At 43.8% G+C, this 21591-nt stretch overlaps 1 protein-coding gene across 2 annotated transcripts; it reads left to right on the top strand.

Annotated features, from left to right (window-relative positions):
* Positions 1 to 11847: 11847 nt before the first annotated feature.
* Positions 11848 to 21066, top strand: Ahsg (alpha 2-HS glycoprotein). Of its 2 annotated transcripts, none has more exons than XM_048346996.1 (7): positions 11848 to 12510; positions 14903 to 14992; positions 15571 to 15655; positions 16541 to 16704; positions 17982 to 18083; positions 19701 to 19784; positions 20380 to 21066. In XM_048346996.1, exons 1-7 carry the CDS (start codon positions 11965 to 11967, stop codon positions 20695 to 20697), a joined length of 1389 nt encoding a protein of 462 aa, XP_048202953.1. In that variant the 5' UTR covers positions 11848 to 11964; the 3' UTR covers positions 20698 to 21066. The 2 variants fall into 2 exon arrangements, with proteins under 2 accessions (XP_048202953.1, XP_048202952.1); XM_048346995.1 differs by having other exon boundaries at positions 14903 to 15013.
* The last annotated feature ends 525 nt before the right edge of the window (positions 21067 to 21591 follow it).

The raw sequence follows: 21591 nt of genomic DNA, 5'->3' as shown, positions 1-21591 counted from the left end.
CTATGAGTATCCTGGGTCTTGAACCCAGGGCCTAGGTACTGTCTCTTACCTTTTTCCATTCAAGGCTGGCACTCACCACTCAGGTCACAACTCCACTTCCAGCTTTTTGATGGTTAACTGGAGATAAGAGGCTCACAGATAGCTGCCTAGGCTGGCTTCAAATTGTGATCCTCGGATCTTAGCCTCATGAGTAGCTAGGACCACAGGCATGAGCCTCCAGTGTCCAGTACCCCTTCTTTCTTAGAGGGACACTGCCTGCCTCTGTATGCTGCTGTAGGCCTCTAGACACTCCTTTTGTTTTTCAGGGAGTGGCTTCCTACCCCTGGGCACTACTGCCTGAATGGGGGACTTGTTGATCTTCTCTGGGTACCACTGGATGATGCTGGACACCACGCCCTGCCCCGGAGTATTGCTGCCACCCTGGGCACTGCCCTTATCACTAGATGGTGCTCCTGTCATAGCTGAGGTCATGAGTACTAGGCCCATGCAACATTCGATGCAGAATATAAGAGGCTGCTGCTTCCTTCCTAGATGTTAATTAGCATCAACACACTGGTGCTTGAGCATCCAAGACCCCCTGGGATAGCCCTTCTTTGGTTCTTTTATGTAATAAGACCCAGAGGCAAATCCAAGTGACAGACACCATTTAGTTCTTCCCAATTGGCCATGGAGGCTCTAGTACTACCCCAAGCATGTTGATTTGGGCTCTGTTCCAAGGAGATGGATGCCCCAGAAGGCTGTCCACCCCTGCTGCTGGTAGTCTGTGCAACTAGGCCCCAGATTAATATTCAATCATACAGCCTAGGAGGGGGCCCGAGGCCCTGGTATCACACAAAACATGTACCTGTTTATGTCCCCATGTTGTACTAAATTAGGAGACTGAACTCAAATGTTTACAAGCCATGGGACAATAGTAACCAAAAGCTTGTTAATCAAATGATAAAGTTCAATATCTATAAATGCCAAATCGAATCACAATAAAATGTGTATTACTATGTTACTTATAGCAAGTGAAATAGTGAACAAATGTAGTCATTATAGTCCATATGCATTATACTCAATACACATTAAAACTGTAGAAAATGATATTTCTCGAAATGATGACATTCATATCAAGTTGCTCTAAATGAGAAATTTAGGATAATGGGTTGGAATGGAAATTGTGTGATTCATGTGTGTGTGTATGTGTGTTGGTTCTGAGATTTCTGGGGCTTGAACTCAGGCCCTGGGCCCTATCACTGAGGTTTTTTGCTTAAGGCTAGTGTTCTACTGCTTGAGCCACAGCTCCACTTCCAGCTTTTTGGTGGTTTATTGAAGATACATTTCTCACAGACTTTCTTGCCTAAACTGTCTTTGAACTGTAATCCTTAGATCTCAGCCTCCTGAGTAGCTAGGATTACAGACATGAACCATGGGCACCCGGCTTGAGATTGTGAGGTTATTAAAAGACAAATGTATCCCCCCCTCTTTTTTGTACCAGTATTGGAGCTTGAACTCAGGGCCTTATTATTTCCCTTGGGTTTTTCACTCAAGGCTGGCAATCTACCACTTGAGCCACAGATTTATTTCTGGCTTTTTGCTAGTGAACTGGAGATCAAAGTCTTACCAAGTTTTCTGTCCAGGCTGGGTTAGAATGATGATCCTCAGGTTTCAGCATGCTGAGAAGCTAGGATTATAGGTATGAGCCATTGGCACCCAGCTATATTTTTTTCCTTTTATATCATCTCTCATCTGTGTCATTTGGCATGACTTTAAGTAGTTAGTGCCAACACTTGTATTATTTTCTGAGCCACCCCTCCCTTCTGTTGAAGGAAATCTACCACCTTAGAGGACAGCAGGCATACAGTAGCATGAGACAGAGAATATAAACCTTGGTCATAATTCTACCTCTACCACTTGCACGCTGTGCAAATTCCTAACAGAAGTTGTGATACAGAAGACAAAGGGGGATTATTTTCTCCCAGTCTGTACCTGTTCTACTGTTTGACCTTTGTTCTTATTTTTCTTTAACGACATATTCAATTAAAGATATTAAGTTTTGGTTCTTTTTCAGATTTTTCTCCAACTCAACACTTGCTTTGTAATGTCTGCGAATGCTCAATTTAATTTGTTAGTCAAGCAGATAACTAAGAGATGGCACTTGGCAGAAAGGACTAAGGGATATCTTGAGAAAAGCCCCTCTATCCAGGGACAATGTTCTGGAAGAGGCCAAATATGAGCAGGCCAAAAGAAGAGACTTCAAAGTCCAGGATTTTTTAATCATTCTCTAACCCTAGTCTGCATTTCACCTCTTGATCTTCCCAACATAGTCTTTCCAACTCGATAGCCATACTCTCATTTCTTCCTGCTCAAATCCTGGCCATCCTTCAGTGTCAAGGTCAAAATGCAGCCTTATCCTTCTTTCCTCTCCCCCCTGCTTGCCCTGAAATGACTCTCCCCATCCCCTGTGAATGGTGATAGCACTCGATTGCCCTCATGAGCTACTTAGGATTAACAGGACCAGCTGTGTGAGTTGCATGACCCAAACAAAGTGAAAATTCAGTCCCTTGTTAAAATGAACTGTTAAAAAAATTTCAGGACAGGGCTGGGAATATGGCCTAGTGGTAGAGTGCTTGCCTTGCATACATGAAGCCCTGGGTTCAATTCCTCAGCACCACATAAACAGAAAAGGCCAGAAGTGGCATTGTGGCTCAAGTGGTAGAGTGCTAGCCTTGAGCAAAAAAGAAAAGAAGCCAGGGACAGTGCTCAGGCCCTGAATTCAAGCCCTAAGACTGGCAAAAAAGATTTTTTTTTCAAGACAACTACAATCCACAATTGCACGAGGCACAGAAAGCTTCTAGGTTTGGGGCCCAAGGCCTGGGCACAGGATGCATCCCAGGGAAGCCATCCCAGATTGCACTTGTAGACTCCAAGGGGAAACAGAGTCCAGGAAAAGATAGGCTTCTTAGTGTGCATTGGAATCTCCTCCATGGAGGCTTCTGAGATGCTCTCCTCTCTGAATGAGCCTTGCTTGAGAACTCCTGCATCCATGTACTTGGTTCTCTACCTTAAATGGGAACTTGGCTAAGCACTCCGCATCTTAAGTCCCCCACCAATCACTCTGACCTTCTGCCTATGCCCACTGCTCTCATTTTTGAGGCCCTGGACTTGTGAATTTCCCAGTAATCTATCACTTATTTTCCTATACTGCTACAATCTCCCCTTTTTCTGAGTCCTCTGATTGTCTAAAGTGGCTGACAAGGCCCTGTCTTTGACAGTATATTTATGAAAGAAGTGGTACCTAGCCCTCCACACCTGTCATATTTCTCCTGAATAAAATAACTATAACATCATATTTAATTCTCTCAATAATCCTTTGGAGTAAGCACTGCTATGGTTACTCCTATTACAAATGAATAAAATGAGATCCAGAGAAGTTATATAACTTGTCCTGGTTGATAGTCAAGGTGTCCTTGCTCTTAGCCATTGGGCAATTTCTCTTATGTATAGGCTACTTGAGGCCAAGGCCATGTCTTAGTCTTTAATATTCTCCATGTTACCCCTTAGTGCTCCCAAAATGAATGTAGTTTTAGGGACCCACCACATATTAACAGTTCACATTGTACACAGCCCTACAGCAAGCATTTTGCAAATGATATCTTGTTAAATGTCATCTTTCAGTATGTCTCTACTAGCCAGATTTTATTGCCCATATTTAATAGATGAAAAAATGGAGCTTACCAAAACTTTATCTCTAGTTATGCGACATAGTTGTCAAAGAGTGCACTGGGGTTTGGACTTGCTTCTGTCCTGACTCCAAATGTAAGCTCCTAACCAAGCTAAGATGTTCTTAAACCCCTAGCTAGACCCCCACAGACCCCCTTCTCCATCTCATTCACCCTTACCTTTCTGCTCATAACTCTCCTCCATTGCCTCAGTCTCCACCAGAATCTGAGTGATAGAGACTCAACATATTGCTTAACCTACCAAATGATTTTGGCTTCCTGTTGCACAATCCCTGCACAGACAGACAATTGCCCTGACCCTATGATCTAAATCTCTTGATTTCAAATGACCATCTTTGAATCTCCTATTGCTTTCCAGTTTTCTAACAAGAGCACTTGAAGCAAAGACTTCTCACATGGCTCAGTATATCCAAGAGATCTATTCAACAAATAGTGATGAAATGCTACCAGCTGAGAGCATTGCTTGGTTCAAAGCAAGTATGAGGCTCGCTGTCTCTCCATAGATCTTCCATTTGTGCCTACACATTTCCCTTTATACACTCACGAATATGAGTCAGAGAAACTCTTAGGGAAGAAGGGTTTCTGTTCCTGTTTTATTGTTAACAGTCCATTTTGTTGTTGTTGCTGACAGTCATGGGACTTGAACTCAGGGTCTGGGTGCTGTCCCTGAGCCTTTTCTTCAAGGCTAGTGCTCTACCACTTTGAGCTACAGCTCTACTTCCAGTTTTCAGGTGGTTAATTAGAGATAAGAGCTTCATGGACTTTCCTGCCCAGGATGGCTTCAAACTGTGATCCTCAGATCTCAGCCTCCTGAGTAGGATTACAGGTTTGAGCCACCAGCACACAGCTAATACTCTTTTTGAAGGTCCGCATAAGTCTTGGAAACCAGAAGAAATCCTTCTTGTTATGACAAAAGGCCAACCTTCAGTCTTTAAATGTCATTTAAATCTCTTCCCAGAAGATCATCCACTTGTGCACACATGGATACACAAAAGCCATACTCATTCAGCTATCTGGATAACTAATTGTACCCTTAATCCCCATTTTTATCCGATTTTTAGGCACTGATGTCTCTCTTGCCCATCCAGTAGGATGATAAGGTCATCCCAAAGCAAATTCACTTGAGCAATAACTTGCAAAATAAGAGGTGAGAGAAGGGGATCAGGATATAGTATTGACATCTCTGTAGACCTAGAGGCCAATGTATGGAGCAGGAATTTAGTCTGCATACTTCCTGAGAGCCAAACTGCGCCCACTGGCAAAGCTACTAGGCAAGCAGGAAGGGACTAGACAGATCTAACCATTGAATGGGACTGCTAGAATGCAAGAATTTCCTGTATCTGAACATTCTCAACAGGTATATACCCTGAAAAGAAACTGCACTGCCCTGGCTGGTTTAGAGCCCCTGTTGTTGGAGATTCCCTGTGGTACTTAGTCTGTGCAGGGTCAGAGACAGGTGCTGGGGAAAGGATCTTGACCTAGACACTGCTGCTCTCAGAAAACTCTGCCCACTCATAGTTTGTGTTCCTCTGATTTCATACAGGCTGGAGGCAAGAATCCAGCCTGTTCTTCTCCTGTGTCTCAGAGTACTGTTGAATCAGAATGAGCAGGGAGTGTGTGGAAGACAGCCTGGGTTGTCTTCCACACTGAAAGGCAAGAATTAGGCCTTTCATTCGTGTTTCCTTAGCACTTGCAAATGTCTAAGAAATAGTTCTGAAATCATTGACTATGTATCCAGAAAATACTCTATGCATATCAATAAATAGATGCACAAAAACTTAAATAGTACCTCATTGTCCAAATGACTCATTCCAACCTTCCTAACCCACAAGATGGACAAAGAACATGAAATGTCCCTCACAGGCTCATGTATTGGAAGTGTGACTCCCAGGTGATGGGTTTGGGGGGAGGTGATTAGATATGGATTAATCAAAGGATTCATCTCCTGATGAATTCCTAATACGGTGGAATTCTTGGGAGGTTGTAAAAAATAGTAGAGGAAGTGTGTTCTTGGGGGGCTGTAACTTGACATAGCCTCTTGCTGTATTTTTCTCTTTGCTTCCTTTTTTGTCAGTTGTGGGTTTGAACTCTGGACCTGGGTGTTGTCTCTGAGCTCTTCAGCTTAAGGCTAGTGCTTTTCCACTTTGAGCTACAGCACCCCACTTCCTCTCTCTGCTTCTTGACTGCAATGAAGTGAATAAGCTCCTTTGTCATGTGTCCTGGCCTCCATGATGTTCTGGCCAAGTAACCATGGACTGAAACCTCATAAACTGTGAGCCAGAATAATTATTCCTCCCTTAAGTTGTTTCTATCAGAGAGATGAAAAAATAACTAATACAGTGCCTATACTCAATGAGTTGCCATGAGCTACTTCACTCCAGTGGCTACAGCACAACCACAGATAAAGTATGCCCAGTAAAACTCAAGGTAAGGCCATGGTTCTTTTAGAAATCTTAATGCCCAAGGTCCATCACTGGGGTACTTATTAAAATATCTCTCATTTTCTCTCTGCCTGAAGAGTTACTCGCTTTGCTTTGAAGATATCAAAGGATGATTACCGAAACTACCAGGTAGGGTAGACGTGATTCTCAGCATTGATTAGTATTTCCCAGAAAAACATCTAACTAGAGATAATGTAATCATTTACTTTTTATTTACCTTCTAAACCTGCAGTTGAGATAACTTCAATTTCATATGAATCATCACTGAGGTCAACAACCTTTTCTTCTGAAAAAAATTGACTTCTACAATTTTTTTCTGGCTGAAATCATGTGGGAAAATTTATTTTTTTAATTATTTGTACAGTTAACCAATCTTGATGTATTTTTATTCCTTTGGATTTAATCCCCTTCAACAACTATGTTTTCTACTATGAAGAATAATGATTTGCTGGCATGTCAGAAGCTAACCTCTACAGCTTTCTTTGGGCCCTGTAATCTATTGATTTGGTACTAATAGAGAAATAAAATGTTGAACTAAGTCATCTGAGGCATATTTCCTTGGTATGTGGAGTGGTCAGCTTCCAGAACATTTCTGATCCTCTGCTTCCCATTCTGTAAAAGAAGCAAGATGAAAATGGTGTGGCTGTCATGCTACTTACAACAAGGAGCCAATAACATAAGCTATGATGGTGCTGTTAGCTTTTGGGTGAAATTCTAGCCTTTGAAAGCCCAAATTCTATGAAAGTCCATTTCTATGGCCTTACAGTGCTTCTTTCTTTGGTGAGATAGAACATACAAGTGGGTATCAAAGCTATGCTTAACATAGAAAGAAATCCTTCCTTCCTTCCTTCCTTCCTTCCTTCCTTCCTTCCTTCCTTCCTTCCTTCCTTCCTTCCTTCCTCTCTGTTTCTTTTTTCCTTCCTTCGTCACTTCCTCCCTCCCTCCTTCCCTCCCTTCCTTTCTTTATTTTTTCATTCTTCTTCTTCTTTCTTTTTTCTTTTGGTCACAGGGCCTGAACTCAAGGCCTGGGCTCTGTTTCTGAGCATTTTTGATCAAGGTTAGTGCTGTACCACTTTGAACCACAGCACCACTTTCAGTTTTCTGGTGGTTAATTGGAGCTAAGAGTCTCAAACTTTCTTGCCCATGCTGTCTTTGAACCATGATCCTCAATCTCAGTCTCCTGAGTAGCTAGGATTACAGGCATGAGCCACCAGTGCCTGGCTTTTAAAAAGTCTTCTTCTTCTTCTTCTTCTTCTTCTTCTTCTTCTTCTTCTTCTTCTTCTTCTTCTTCTTCTTCTTCTTCTTCTTCTTCTTCTTCTTCTCTCCTCTCCTCTCCTCTCCTCCTCCTCCTCTTCTTCCTCTTCATCTTCCTCTTCTTCCTCCTCCTCCTCTTCTTCTTCCTCTTCTTCCTCCCCCTTCCCCCTCCCCCTCCCCTCCCCCTCCTCTCCTCCTCCTCCTTCTTCTTCTTCTTCTTCTTCTTCTTCTTCTTCTTCTTCTTCTTCTTCTTCTTCTTCTTCTTCTTCTTCTTCTTCTTCTTCTTCTTCTTCTTCTTCTTCTTCTAATACAAGGTCTTCTTCCAAACAACTGAGCCTGGACAATTTCCTCTCAACTCTAATGGGATAATGTAATGCCATCTACAAAGATCACTATGCTCTTGGGGCCCATTTCATCCCCAAGATCAGAAGCCCAAATGGTAATAACAACAAAAGCAACAGAAACTTTCCTTGAAAGAAGAGAAAGATTTGATGAAGTACAACCTTGCTGTGTTCTGGACTTCCATCCTCCTTCTTCCCCAAGGCTAGAACTAGAGTGTAGCTAGGAGACCCAGGACACAAAACTGAAGGAGGAAAACCCCAAGAGAAAATACCTCCTTTAGTTGGAGGCCCTCCTCCTCCCATGCCTCACCCTTCTCTGGCACTCTTCTTCCATTTGTATGTCCTCAAATGCAGCTTCCTAAATGGGAAGCAATCGCCCCAGCTCATTGTGATAAAACATTTTCGCCTTGCTGTGGCCAGGGCCATGCCATCCAACTGTGGTGCATTGGCACTAAAAACAAAGGGCTCTTCCAAGTGATCTGGGGGATTACTTGTGGAGCAATTGGTGCTACTAACCTTCCTAAAATCCCGATGAGCTCTGGGGCAAAGGGTAATTTTCACTCACTTGATTCATATTTGTTATCAGAGAAATAAACCTTGGTCTGTCTCCACAGTACATTATGATAATTCATGCAATAACCTTATGATAATTTCATACAACAATGTATAACTTCATTGAGCATATATTGATGGGCCCAATAAGTTGTGATGAGCTCTTTGAGGGTACATAGTATCATTTCCTGTGTCCAGGCACTTAGCTTCACAGATAGTAAGTGCTCAATAAATGTTTGTTCCTTGAACATATAAATGGAGAAAGAGCAGGCTTGTCAGAATTTAAATGCCTAGCTTTCTTGGGGCTTAGGCCCTTTAAGAACGAGAAAGGGCAGGGCCAGGAATCTGTCCAATGACTTACACCACCCACTGCGGCTTTCACTCTTCATCAACCCATCATTTTTCAAGCATTAGCTGCCATGCCATATTTAGGTTCTGGTGCGTGAGAGGCTGGGTATGTAGCTGTCAGCTATTGTGCTGCCAGACATGAAATTTTACTTTTTCTAGAGACTCATTGGTTAGAACAGAAGAGGATCGACAGTCTCCAGGAGGCGGTAGCAAGGTGCTAGGTGGTGTTGTTGATGGCAGAAATCTCAAGATGGCAGCTGAAGATGGCACCAGTGCGTCTGAATTTGTCAAAAAGGCTCTCTACCAGTGAGTCTCTAGGGTACGTGACGTATTTGAACTAATCCAAGGTAGAAGTCGGTGACTATAGCTGCCAGTCTGAAGTCAGGACAAGAAGGATGACCATCAGGTCAGAGCTAATGTTTTCAAAGGCTGATTCAGTCAATGATCCTGACAGTGAACTTGGTTCTAGGAAGAACAGGATCAAGTGAGAAGGGGTGAAAGCCTGCAAAGACAACTTCCTAAAGTGAGCACAGTAGCTCAGTTTTTCCAGGTTTAAAAGAAGAAAAGTGGTGGCACTTTGCCGAGAGAAGACCTGTTATCTGGAATAGAGAACTCCTGATCTGGAGGTGCAGGGAGCACTGTTCTACTACAGATTAAAGTAAAATCAAGATGTTTATAGTAGAACTGCCAGGTAGCTGGGCCTGAGGACAGTATGAGATGAGTTTCCTGGCATAAGATACCAGCCTGGGCCCTTGCAGCTCAAGTAAAAGTGGACAGCCCTTTCCACACTCTACTATAGATGCATTTGCACAAGTTTTACTTCAGACTTTTCTTTTTCCTTCCTTCCTTCCTTCCTTCCTTCCTTCCTTCCTTCCTTCCTTCCTTCCTTCCTTCCTTCCTTCTTCCCTCCCTCCATTTCTTTCCTCCCTTCCTTCCTTCTTCCCTCCCTCTTTCTTTCCTCCCTTCCTTCCTTCTTTCCTCTCTCCCTCCCTTCCTCCCTTCCTTTTCTTTTTTCTTTCTCAGTTTTGGGTCTTGGCACATCCCTTAGCTTTTCCATTCAAGTTCTGGCACTCTATCACCTGAGCCACACCTCCACTTCCAGCTTATGTCTGGTTAATTAGAAATAAAGAGTCTCATGGACTTTCCTGCCCAGGCTGGCTTTGAAACATGATCCTATGATCTCAGCCTCATAAGTAGCTAGGACTACATGTGTGAGCCATTAGTGCCTGACACCTCAGGCTTTCCCCCCCTAGTCTCATGGCTTTAACTCAAGCCCTGGTTGCTCTCCCAGAGCTTCTTCTGCTTACGGCTAGCTCTCTGTCATTTGAGCTATAAGTTGTAAGCTTCACTTACAGCTTTTCTTTTTGGTAGTTTATTGGAGATAAGAATCTCACAGACTTTCCTGGCTGGGCTGGCTTTGAACTGTGCTCCTCAGATATCAGCCTCCTGAGTATTTAGGATTACAGGTGTGAGCCAAGGCACCTGGCTCTCAAGCTATTCTTAACCTGAATATTGAACCTGGAGGATGAAGTAGGAAAAGCAGCCCAAATGCATAGGAAATCACACATTTGAAATGACTAGATTCAATTGTCATGAAAGAGGACTCAGTCAGGATTCGATTGAACTAATGAAAATAACCCATGTTAATACACCTGAGCTTATGATTGATAAAAGGTGAGCTCAATAAACATTTATATAGTTTCACAGTATTTAGTAATGCCTTAAAAAAAAAAAGCATGGCTGGAACTGGTGGGTCACAACTGTGATCCTAGCTACTCAAGAGGTTGAGATTTGAGGATTGTGATTCACAGCCAGTATGGGTAGAAAATTCCATGATACTCTTATCTCCAATTAATAGCAAAAAGCTGGAACTGGAGGTATGGCTGAAATAGTGGAAAGCTACTTTGTGTGAACAATAAACCCCGGTACCAGTTCATAGAGATATAGCCCTCCACACACAGAACTGGAGCTTGTTTTCTGTATCCATGTGCCACAGCCCTCTCTTTGAGAGAATTGGGAGACTGACCACATGGGCTTCTGCCATTTGGTTGTGTACAAGTCTATATGTAGCTGGAAGTAGATGAGGAAAAGTCCCTAAGCCAGTGTCTCTACTTAGTCATCATCACTCACCATCCCCAACAGAATCCTAGCCCCTGCAAATCAATATTGTTAAGTTTCTCTTTAAAGGGCCTTTCTTTGTTTTAAAAAAAATGAACATTTTTTTTTCCTCTGAAGCAATAGCAAACCAAACAAATCCACCCCTACAGTGATGACCTCTAAATATTTGAAGTACACGTTAGTCTCCATGTTAGGGCTTCTTTGTTCCAGACTAAAGCAAATCCTAGCATGATATTTCCCAAACATGTCATATTCAAGCCCACCCTCTGTAGAGGTCACTCCTGAGATTGTCAAAGGCCCCTTAAAAGGCGGTGCCCAGAGTAAAAAGCGTCATCCTGTGTCAGGGGCTGGTGGCTCATGCCTGAAATTCTAGCCACTCAGGATGCTGAGGTCTGAGGATCATAGTTTGTAGCCAGCTAAGACAGGAAAACTTGTGAGACTTTTATTTAAAATTAACCATCAAAAACCCAGACATAGAGGAATGGCTCAAGTGGTGGCGCACTAGCTTTGAGAGAAAACATCAACTGAGAGCGCGTGCCCACACTTGCACACACACACACACACACACACACACACACACACACACACACACACACCACACAGGAGGCCTGTGTTCTGACTGCCAAGATACCCTATCATTCTGCTAAGGCTGCATAAAAATATTCATGTATGTCTGCAGTACTGGACTCAAAAATAGAGCTTTGACAAATGAGTAGCTGTTTGATCACAACTTCCCCCTCTGTACTCAGGCACTGGCAGGGCCCACGGGCCCACTGGTGTCGATCACAGTCAGCACTCAGAAGACCCAGATCAGTCCTTGTCCCTGCTGTCATGTGCAGGGTTTTGCCAGTGAAGTTTGCAGAAAATATAGCTTTTCTAGCCATATCCTCCCTGACATAGGAACCCCCTACTTTCATCTCTATTCTCCACATGAGACAATTAGCTTTCTTTCTTTTATGCTCCAAGGATCTTACATAAGGTCTAAGTTGTCTTATAGCTTTGATGTGTCTTGGTTCCATCTGTGGACCTTGGCCTGTAGGGCCTCTCCTGGAGATGATAGTTCTCTAACATTAGAGGGCTAACACATTTCTAAATATCCCTCACCCCATAAGGGACCCAGGCATGCTCAGAGGATGCTCCCTCTGTGGCGAACCCACTACACTCCAGGCTGGCTGAATCCACCCCATGCCCTCAGCTGCCTCTTGCTCTCTCTGCTGCTGTTTCTGTCATCCAAGCAGACTTTGGAGCATCTCCCACGCAATGGCATTGACTTTGGTAGATTTCTTGGGAACCAGTGATGTCCTAACCTGTTTGCTTTTCCAGGGTGGATGTTTGCAGGGGTTATTTGGAAGCAAATTGAAATCTCCCTGGTTCTTATGCAATTCCTTCAGCCATCTCCAACAGATAAATAAAGGCCCTCTGCCCCTCCATTGGCCTAGCTTTCCAAGCAGAGTACCTGCCTTGGTTCTGAAACCTCCAGACATCTGCCCATCAGCCAGGGACTCAGTGTGGGCAGCCATGAAGTCTTTTGTCTTGCTCCTTTGCCTTGCCCAGCTCTGGGGCTGCTATGCAGCCCCACCTGCTATAGGGGTGGCCTATAGGGAACCACCTTGTGATGATCCCGAAATAGAGCAAGTAGCTGTGCTGGCCGTGGACTACCTCAATAAAAACCTTCTCCAGGGATTCAAGCATGCCTTGAACCAGATTGACAAGGTGAAGGTGTGGCCTCGGGTAAGTGAACCTGCTATGAACAATCACAAAAAATCTGTAAGTGGAGCTTCAAAGTTCAGCATCTCCCATCACAAAGAAAATGGCAGTGGGGAACTCTGATTTCCTCCTAGGAGCAGGGAAGAGGAAGGCAGAAGGCAAGAGCTGAGGCCTGTGATGTTGCAGACATGAATCTCTCAAAGAGGGGACAGGGTGGAGGTGGGGCTGTATGAAGGACAAGAAAAGCCTTCAAAGATATTTTGCAGGCATGAGCACATGGTTTGCATGGATTACTGGAAATACTATGGGCCAAGAGAGCAGCTTCTATTTGCCATGTTCTTATTGTCTGAAAAAAATCACTTGCTTTTCTTCACTCCCATCTATTGCTGATAAAAACTGAGAATAACATTTGACAGGTGGCTATCATATGCCAGATCCTTAGCCTCTTCCTTCCCTCTTCCAGATTTTTGAGGTAGATGATAGACTATTCTTTTTTAATGTAAGAAAGACTCTCTCTCTCACTCTCTTGCTCTCTCACTCGCTCGCTCGCCCAAGGTCATACATTTTGTAAACATTCAGTCTGGGATTTGATTCCAGCCCTCTATGGGATTTACCTCCCTAAAGGAGTCACATCCCAAAGAAAAGTCTTGTCCTAAATAGGATTCACATCTCCACATGCTAGACAAGAAATGAATGCAACCAGTAGCCAGTGATGATAAAGAACAAACCAAGATACATGCCTTGGAGAGTCAGTTGAGAAGTTTGGAAGGTGGGAAAAGAGAGTAACTGACCATATTGATGTAAGATTTTTAAACTGTATTAAGGATATTTCTTTTCAGCAAAAATTCAGTGGTATATTAGATATAGAAAGAATTACACACTAGACCATTACAATTGCCAATAGTTGGTTGCTTTGGGCATACAAGAAACCCTATATGGCCCCACATAATACAAAGGTGAGAAAGACTGTGTTCACCAGAGACTTACAACATTGGAAGTAAATGAGGTACACAGCAGGCTGCCTGGATTCTGAGCATCTGATCTCACAAAGAGATGACATCTCTGAAATCAGGATTTCCTTGGAAGGATTTAAGAGTGATGAAGCCATAGAAAAATATAACAGTGGATCAGCAGGAACACTGATTAATTCAGGGGAAATAAGCACACCACATGCATTCTTGAAAGAAAAGGCAGTGGATAGGTGCTGCGATTTTCACGAAAGGCAAAGTTGAAAGCTTACTTTCCTTGTGAAACCCAAGTGTATACCCAGATCTCAGTTGCTGAAGCTCTGAATCTCTTCAGGAAGTCATTTTGGACATATTAGCACATCATAATATGCTTCTGCCAGGATGGGAGATCTTGAGGCTTCATATACTAGTGGGTTGGGCAGAACTGAAATGAGAGATGCAGATGGATAGAAATTTTCCAGGATTTCTGGATATTCCAGGCTCTGAAGGTAAGATATATAACCAGGCGAACTGACAAGAAGTACTTTAAAGAGTTAAGCAAACTTCCCAAATTGCATCTATACTAGTAATAGGTGTTAGCCAGTTATGAGTAAATGTAATGTTCCTCTCATGACCAGCAGGTGGCAGTAGACAGCAGGCTCTGTTTATCCTGGTATTTAAAAGCCAAATGACAAAGGAAAAGTCCAGGCTAACAGCAATAAAAACACTTAAGAAGAAAAGACAATCAGAAAAAAGGAAGGAAGAATTATAAGGCATGAAGAATGAAGTAGAGGGAGGAATAGAGAAGATAAGAAAAAGTGAGTAAGCTATTATCCTATACCATCTGACTACAGCGTGGGTAAGGAAATCCTAAGCCAACTTTTTCAAAGCAGAGCTTTGAACATTACATTCATGTCTGCATGCTGCAGGAGCCAATAACTCATTCCTGTCTTCCTAGGTACTCAAGAGGTGAGGTCTGAGGAGTATAGTTTGAAGCCAGCCTCAGCAGCAAAGTCTCTGAGATTTCATTTCCAATTTACCACCACAAGCTGGAAACAGAAATGGGTCTCAAGTGTTAAAGTGCCAGCCCTGAGTGAGAAAAGCTAAGGAACAGTGCTCAGTGGTCTGGTGCTCTGAGCACCAGCACCAGCACACACACTCACAAAGTGTCAATATTCATTTGTAGTTTTAAAATTTTACTTAGAATGAAGACCACGTGGCTTCAGCCCTTGTCTAAGCCAATGTCCCTTCTTGGCTTGCAGCATCATTCAGCACTTTCTCAGATAAAAAAGCCATTGGTTATGGTTTTGATCCCAGACCAGTGCAGAGCTAGATAGAGCAGAGAGTAGGAAAGACTTCTCCTCTCCCAAAGGGGAGTGGCTTTAAACACAACAGGGACTTGAAGTGTGGCTGAGACAACATGGCAGACCTGAGGGTGGGTAGCTCAACTCTTCATTCTGTCCTTACAGCGGCCCTTTGGAGAAGTATATGAGATTGAAATCGACACTCTGGAGACCACCTGCCATGCTCTGGACCCCACACCCTTGGCAAACTGCCCTGTGAGGCAGGTGGCTGAGCATGTGAGTGCCCTTCTTATGTGGCTACAGTTGTGCCTCAGCCAGTTCTACCTCCTATTCAAGGAAAAGTAGATCCATTCTTTCCAGCTTCTAGGTTGCCTTTTTGACTAACCAAAAACCAATTTCTAAAATTGTCTTCTAGCCAGGTGATGGTGGCTTACACATAGAATCCTAGCTGTTCAGGAGGCTGAGATCCAAGGGTCATGGTTTAGAGCCAGCCCAGGACATAAAGTCCATAAGACTCTTATATCTCATTAATCACAAAAAAGCCAGACGTAGAACTGTGGTTTAAATGGTAGTGCACCAACCTTGAGTAAAACAGTTCAAGGACAGTACCCAGGCCCTGAGTTCAAATCCTAGTACTGGCACAAAAAATAAATTGTCATCAGATGCCACCTGCCCTGGGGCTGGTATTTATATCAGTTTACTGTCTTGCTGCAACCCTCCTTGAAAGCAGAGTATAATGCTTCAAGGTAACTTTGTGAGGGTCACCTCTGACAACCATGCATGGGGAGCAGTGAAGAGCAGAGCATGCCCTCACCACGGGGTTTCTTCTCCAGGCTGTGGAAGGAGACTGTGACTTCCATGTGCTGAAACAGGATGGCCAGCTCTCTGTGATGTTCGCAAAATGCCATTCCACTCCAGGTACAGGTTATTCTTGATCTTACTGTTGTTGTCTTGTAGAGAGAGGAAGGATGGAATATGAATAATCTTGAGCCCAAATAGTTCTAGTTACTTTATCAGTGAAGAAAAGGAAAAGCCACACTTCTTGGAGAGTAGGCTTTTTAAAGTCACTTTTTAAAGAGTTGTTCTCATTGTAGTTAACAATTATCCCCTTATGATAAGGACTCTCCTAGAAACTAACATGACAAGGCCACTTGAAGGTATGAGGTAGACAAAAATCCTGACATAGATGGGTCCTGTCTTAGTGTTTTATTATGAAGAGAAGCTAGGTGTGGAATGCCAGTGGCTTATACCGGTAATCCTAACTATTCAGGAGGCTGAGATATGAGGATCATGGTTCAATGCCAGCCCCTGCAGGAAAGTTTGAGACTCTTATCTCCAATTAGCCAACAAAAATCCAGAAATGAAACTGTAGGTCAAGTGGCAGAGTGCTAGCACCATATGAAAAAACTAAGGAACAGTACCCAGGCTCTGAGTTCATGCTCTAAGACTCGCATCAAAAAGGAAAAAGGAGTGTGGGAGGCTAGGAATATGACCTAGTGGTAGAGTGCTTGCCTTGTATACACGAAGCCCTGGGTTTGATTCCTCAGCACCACATATATAGCCGGAAAAAGTCGGAATCGGTGCTGTAGCTGAAGTGGTACAGTGGTACCACTGGCACCTCAGTGGTACCACTGAAGTGGTACAGTGCTAGCCTTGAGCAAAAAGAAGCCAGAGACAGTGAGACAGTGCTCAGGACGAGAGAGAGAGAGAGAGAGAGAGAGGGGGGGGGGGAGAGAGAGAGAGAGAGAGAGAAAAACTGGGGTGAATACCAGTGAAGGTGACCTGTTCCCCCTTTCTGTCTAGACTCTGCAGAGGATGTGCACAAGGCGTGTCCAAAGTGCCCTCTGCTGGCTCAGCTCAATGACAGCAGAGTGGTGCACGCTGTCGAGGCCGCCCTGGCTGCCTTCAACTCGAAGAATAATGGATCCTACTTAAAGCTGGTGGAAATTTCCCGGGCTCAACTTGTGGTAAAGACTGAGATGCTCTTGGTACAATGGGCGGCTGGTGGCACATGGAGGATACATATTATGAAACAGGAGTAAAGGGGAAAATAGGTACAGGGGCAACAAGCAGAAGGCAAAGGAGGGTGTTGGATGGAAAGGGGAAAAATGGCACCCAAGGGTGTGAGAATGCTGTGTGTCAGGAGCATCGCCAAACCCTCAGTGCCTCTCCTGAGCTACTTGGACATAAAATAGCCACATGCTACAGGTAGGCACAACCTAACTTCTCTGGTTCTAGTGATAGGCAGGGCTTAGTAATCAGCGCTAGAGTTTGACATCCAGAACTTATACCCACTGACTTACCCACACTGACCAACCATGGCCACCATCACCATGGGCTCACACTGACAGGCATAGAATGGCAGGATCCTATGCTGCCTTTTAAATCAATGAGAAAGTAAACAACTATTTGTGCATGTTGGAATTTAATAGAATTGGAATATCTAAGAAATCTGGCAATTTGGACAACATCCATAATGTACTTGGGAAATGCATTAGTATAGATGTGTTATATTTCTGCTAACCCAAATATGCAATTCTAGGAACACCACTATTTCAGACTATACCAAATAACAGATATTTCATTATTGTAAGGTCCGGAGTCTCCAAGGAAAAAAAGAAATAAAGCGCACAAACACAAGCGCGCACACATGCACACACACACACATACACTATGTTTTTCATACTGTCATTAAACTTTACACTTGATCCTTCCATTTGCAATAGGTAATGGAGGGGTCATCTCTTCACTTTCCCACCTCATCTTGGAGTAACCCAAACTTCGGGTTTTCAATTAAAGCCCCTAGCAAGGGGCTGTGGCTCATGCTTATAACCCTAGCTACCTAGGAAGCTGAGATCTGAGGATCATAGTACAAAGCCAGCTCCCAGAGAAAGGTCCTTGAAGCTCCTAACTCTGGCCAGAAAAAGGCTAGAAATAGATGTGTGGTTTAAGTGATATAGTGCCAACCTTGAGCAAAGCCAACCAAGAGCACAAGGCCTTGAGTTCAAGTCTCAGAAATGGCATGTGTGTGCGCGGATGCAAATGCTTCAGAACACAATCCCCAACAGCTGCCTTAGGCCAGCCATTCAGACCAGTTTCCAGTCACACACTATTTCCCATGTGAATGATTCTACCTGAAGTTTTGCCATGCCACAATCCCTGCCACTTCCCTCCAGCTTCTTCATCCTGCCCTCATCACTGCAAGTCCTCTTGCCTCAAGTGCATTTTCAATTGTTCTCACCAGCCTCTCCCAGTTTCCACCTTTGTGGAGTTTGCAGTGGCTTCCACCGACTGTGTTGCGAAAGAAGTCACCGATCCAGCCAGTTGCAATCTGCTGGCAGAAAAGGTGAGTGGGCCGGGCCCTGAGGTGTTTCCCAGGCTCCGCTGGTGGCAATGCAAAGCATCTTTATGTAGTTTGTATCTTGGGGCTGCAGAAAGACAATAACTGTGAAGTCTCTGCTCCCTGTGGGAATCACGGCAGACCATTCTCCAGGGGCACACATCCTCCTTGAAGACCTGTAAACCTATCATGGAGATGCATGCAATTGGAGAAAAACTGTTTCCTGATGAAGCCCAGTCATACCTGGCTACTTCTCTAATACAAAATAATTCAACCGGGCTGGGAATATGGCCTAGTGGCAAGAGCGCTTGCCTCGTATACATGAAGCCCTGGGTTCGATTCCCCAGCACCACATATATGGAAAACGGCCAGAAGGGGCGCTGTGGCTCAGGTGGCAGAGTGCTAGCCTTGAGCGGGAAGAAGCCAGGGATGGTGCTCAGGCCCTGAGTCCAAGGCCCAGGACTGGCAAAAAAAAAAAAAAAAAAATTCAACCTCTCAGCAGTGTTGTCCACTTGAGGGAATTTAGTCTAAAGAATGAGTAAGAAGCCAGGTCCTGGTGACTCATAACTGTAATTCTAGCTACTCACCAGACTGAGATCTGAGGATCATGGTTCGAAGCCAGTTCAGGAAGACAAATCGGAGACTCTCATCACCAATTAACCAGCCATATCCGGAAGTGGAGGTGTGATTCAAATGACAGAGCACCAGCTCTGAGTGAAAAAGCCAGCTTACCACAGATATCAAATGATAAAAAAAGAGGAAAAAAATCTCAGTGACCAACAGAAGGTGTTATTGATAATAAATAGAATTGATAAGTAAATAGAATGCATCAGTGAATAGAAAATGATGCAGGATTGATGACTGATAGGAGAAAATGCTATTCTGAAAACCCTGGATATAACATAGTATAGTTTTTAGTACATATAATATAAGAAAGAAATACATTAATGTTAATATCAGCTCTCTCTAGGTCATCACCATGTCTGAAATTGATCTTTTGTTCTCACAGCAGTTCTGTATTTTCTGTTATATGTAGAATCACATTGTGCATATATATATATATATATATATATATATAATCACATTGTATATATCTGTCTCTTTATCTGTCTGTCCCAATGATACAAACACCCCAGTCATAGCTAACTATAACTATCATAGATAGATCCTTTAAAAGCAGAAACTATAAACTTTAAGGCCTTTTAAAGTAGAAATGAGTTTCAGCCAGGCACAGGTGGTTCAAGCCTGCAATCTTAGCTACCTGAGAGGCTGAGATCTGAGAATCACAGTGTGAGCCCCCCGCAGTCCAGGCAGGAAAGTCCATAAGACTTATCTCCATACAACTACCCCCAAAAGCTAGAAGTGGAACTGTGGCTCAAATGATAGAGTGCTAGCCTTGAGCAAAAAAAGCTCAGGGACAGTGTTCAGGCCCTGGATGGACTGGCAGAAACACAAAACAATAAAACAAGTTAAGTTGATTTGCCTTGATCTATGATTGTACCAATGAAACTAGAGAGAAATTGACTTTCTAGGCAAGCACTTTACCACTAGGCCACATTCCTAGCCCTGAAATCGACTTTCTAGATGAGTTAAAATAACTCCCTCTTCTTCCTCTGGGAATAGCAATATGGATTCTGCAAGGCATCCCTCCATGAGAAGCTTGGTGGAGAAGAGGTTGCAGTGACCTGCACCATGTTCCCAACACAGGTAACAATGTTATGGTATCCTATGGTATCTGCACTCACATCTTCAATACAACAACCCATCAACACTTAGGTGTTAGTATTAGTAACAACAGGGTATCTGCTGTCAAACATCACAATGTAATACACCATGGGGTCCATAGACTCATCCACACATGGAGATTTCCACCAGGCCTTTGCTTCCTAGGCACTGATTGCTGTGGGGCAAAACCACCCTTGTGTGAGTGGACAGCCACCCTTGTGTGGTTTTCTTAGTTTCAGAGACCAGGTCTGCCAGCAGTCCTTGGGGACTGTAGGTGTAGGTGATGAAGCATGGAGGTGATGTGTGACTGGGGTGCTTCTGTCAATGGACAGGTCTATGATATCAAACAAAATCTTAGGAGACTGAGCCCCATAGCTAGCCCTCCTGTGACCCTGCAGAGAATCCATTGTGCTTACGTAGTTTGTTTCCCTCCAGATTCCTTGCAAATAAAAACCATTACAAACTAGAAGAGTGTATACCCCAGAACTCTAGGGAACCTTGTCTGATTTATATTCTCTCTCTCTCTTTTTCTCTCTCTTTCTCCCTCACTCCCTCCTTCTAGCCTGTGGTCCCACAGCCTCAGCCAGATGGTGCCAGCACAGCAAATGCTCCCTCCGTGGACCAAACTCAACCTGCACCAACTCCAGCTGGGCCACCACCAGCTTCACTAGTGGTGGGCCCGATGGTGATGTCAGTTCCTCAGAGTTCCCCAGTGGACCACCGGACGCACTATGACCTACGTGATGCCTTCTCAAGTGTGGCTTCGGTGGAGTCAGCCTCAGGGGAAGCTTTCAACTCAGGGAAAGCCCCTAAGGTGACCCAGCCTGGTGCTGCTGTTGTTTCTGGCCCAGTGGTTCGCCCATGCCCAGGGAGGGTCAGACACTTCAAGATCTAGGCTAGACACAACACACTAAGATGTAGCCACCACTTTTTCCAAATGTGGGCATGGGTGGAAGAGGGTCTTGTCTTCGGTAAAACCAAGTGTCACAGGTGTCTAGACAAATATTGAGTCATCAGTCCCAACTTGTCTTCATTCCTCATTGGAATGAAGCAGACAGGTGATGGTTATGTTTGATGGAAGACACAAGGCTGGCAACATCACTGCCATTGTTTTGATACAAACTACTGTCTTTGTGTTCACTGCTTTCTGGTTGACCTCATGAAATCAGTTGGAACTGTGACTTTGAAAGGTGCTCTTGCCTGATACCTGTGTATCTGCTTGGTAATAAAAGTGCCTGAAGGACTAGAAGGTTCTAAGAAGAAATGTGGTCATGATCATTGCCTCCCTTGTCCTAGATCTGCTTATGCATGTGCTCCGTTGTTCCAACCATCACACAAATGTCCCCACCAGAGTCTACATGAAAACACAAGTGAACAAACAAAAAAATCATCAGTGGGGCCATGTTCAGGGAATAAAACTAGGATCTGCTCATAATCCATAACCATTTCTTTATAAGAAACAATTTTGTTTTCATTTGTAAAGGGTAAAAAACATTGCTAAAGAAGGGCCTGAACTTTGTGTAGATAAATCAATCACTTGTTTCCCCCATTCTTGGGTAAAGAAGCATCAAGTAATTAGCATGGGAATCTCACCTTAATTACATTTGTTCATTATTTATGTTCAAAATACCTGGACACTGTTGGCTTAAGCCTGCAATCCTAGCTACTCAAGAGACTAAGATCTGAGGATCGTGGTTCAAAGCCAGCCAGGCAGGAAAGTATATGGGGCTCTTATCTCCAATTAACTACCAAAAAAGCTGGAAGTGGAGCTATGGCTCAAGTGGTAGAG

This window comes from Perognathus longimembris, chromosome 5, assembly GCF_023159225.1.
Source record: "Perognathus longimembris pacificus isolate PPM17 chromosome 5, ASM2315922v1, whole genome shotgun sequence".
Classification (NCBI taxonomy): domain Eukaryota; kingdom Metazoa; phylum Chordata; class Mammalia; order Rodentia; family Heteromyidae; genus Perognathus; species Perognathus longimembris.
This window is presented reverse-complemented; position numbering and strand designations above follow the sequence as displayed.

Excerpts from the sequence above, each read along its gene's own strand:
- Ahsg (XM_048346995.1), top strand. The coding sequence starts at position 11,965 with ATGCCCTCAGCTGCCTCTTGCTCTCTCTGCTGCTGTTTCTGTCATCCA. Across the intron at positions 12,511-14,902 it reads AGGTGAAGGTGTGGCCTCGG|CGGCCCTTTGGAGAAGTATA; the intron begins GTAAGTGAACCT and ends CTGTCCTTACAG. Across the intron at positions 19,785-20,379 it reads GCACCATGTTCCCAACACAG|CCTCAGCCAGATGGTGCCAG; the intron begins GTAACAATGTTA and ends GTGGTCCCACAG.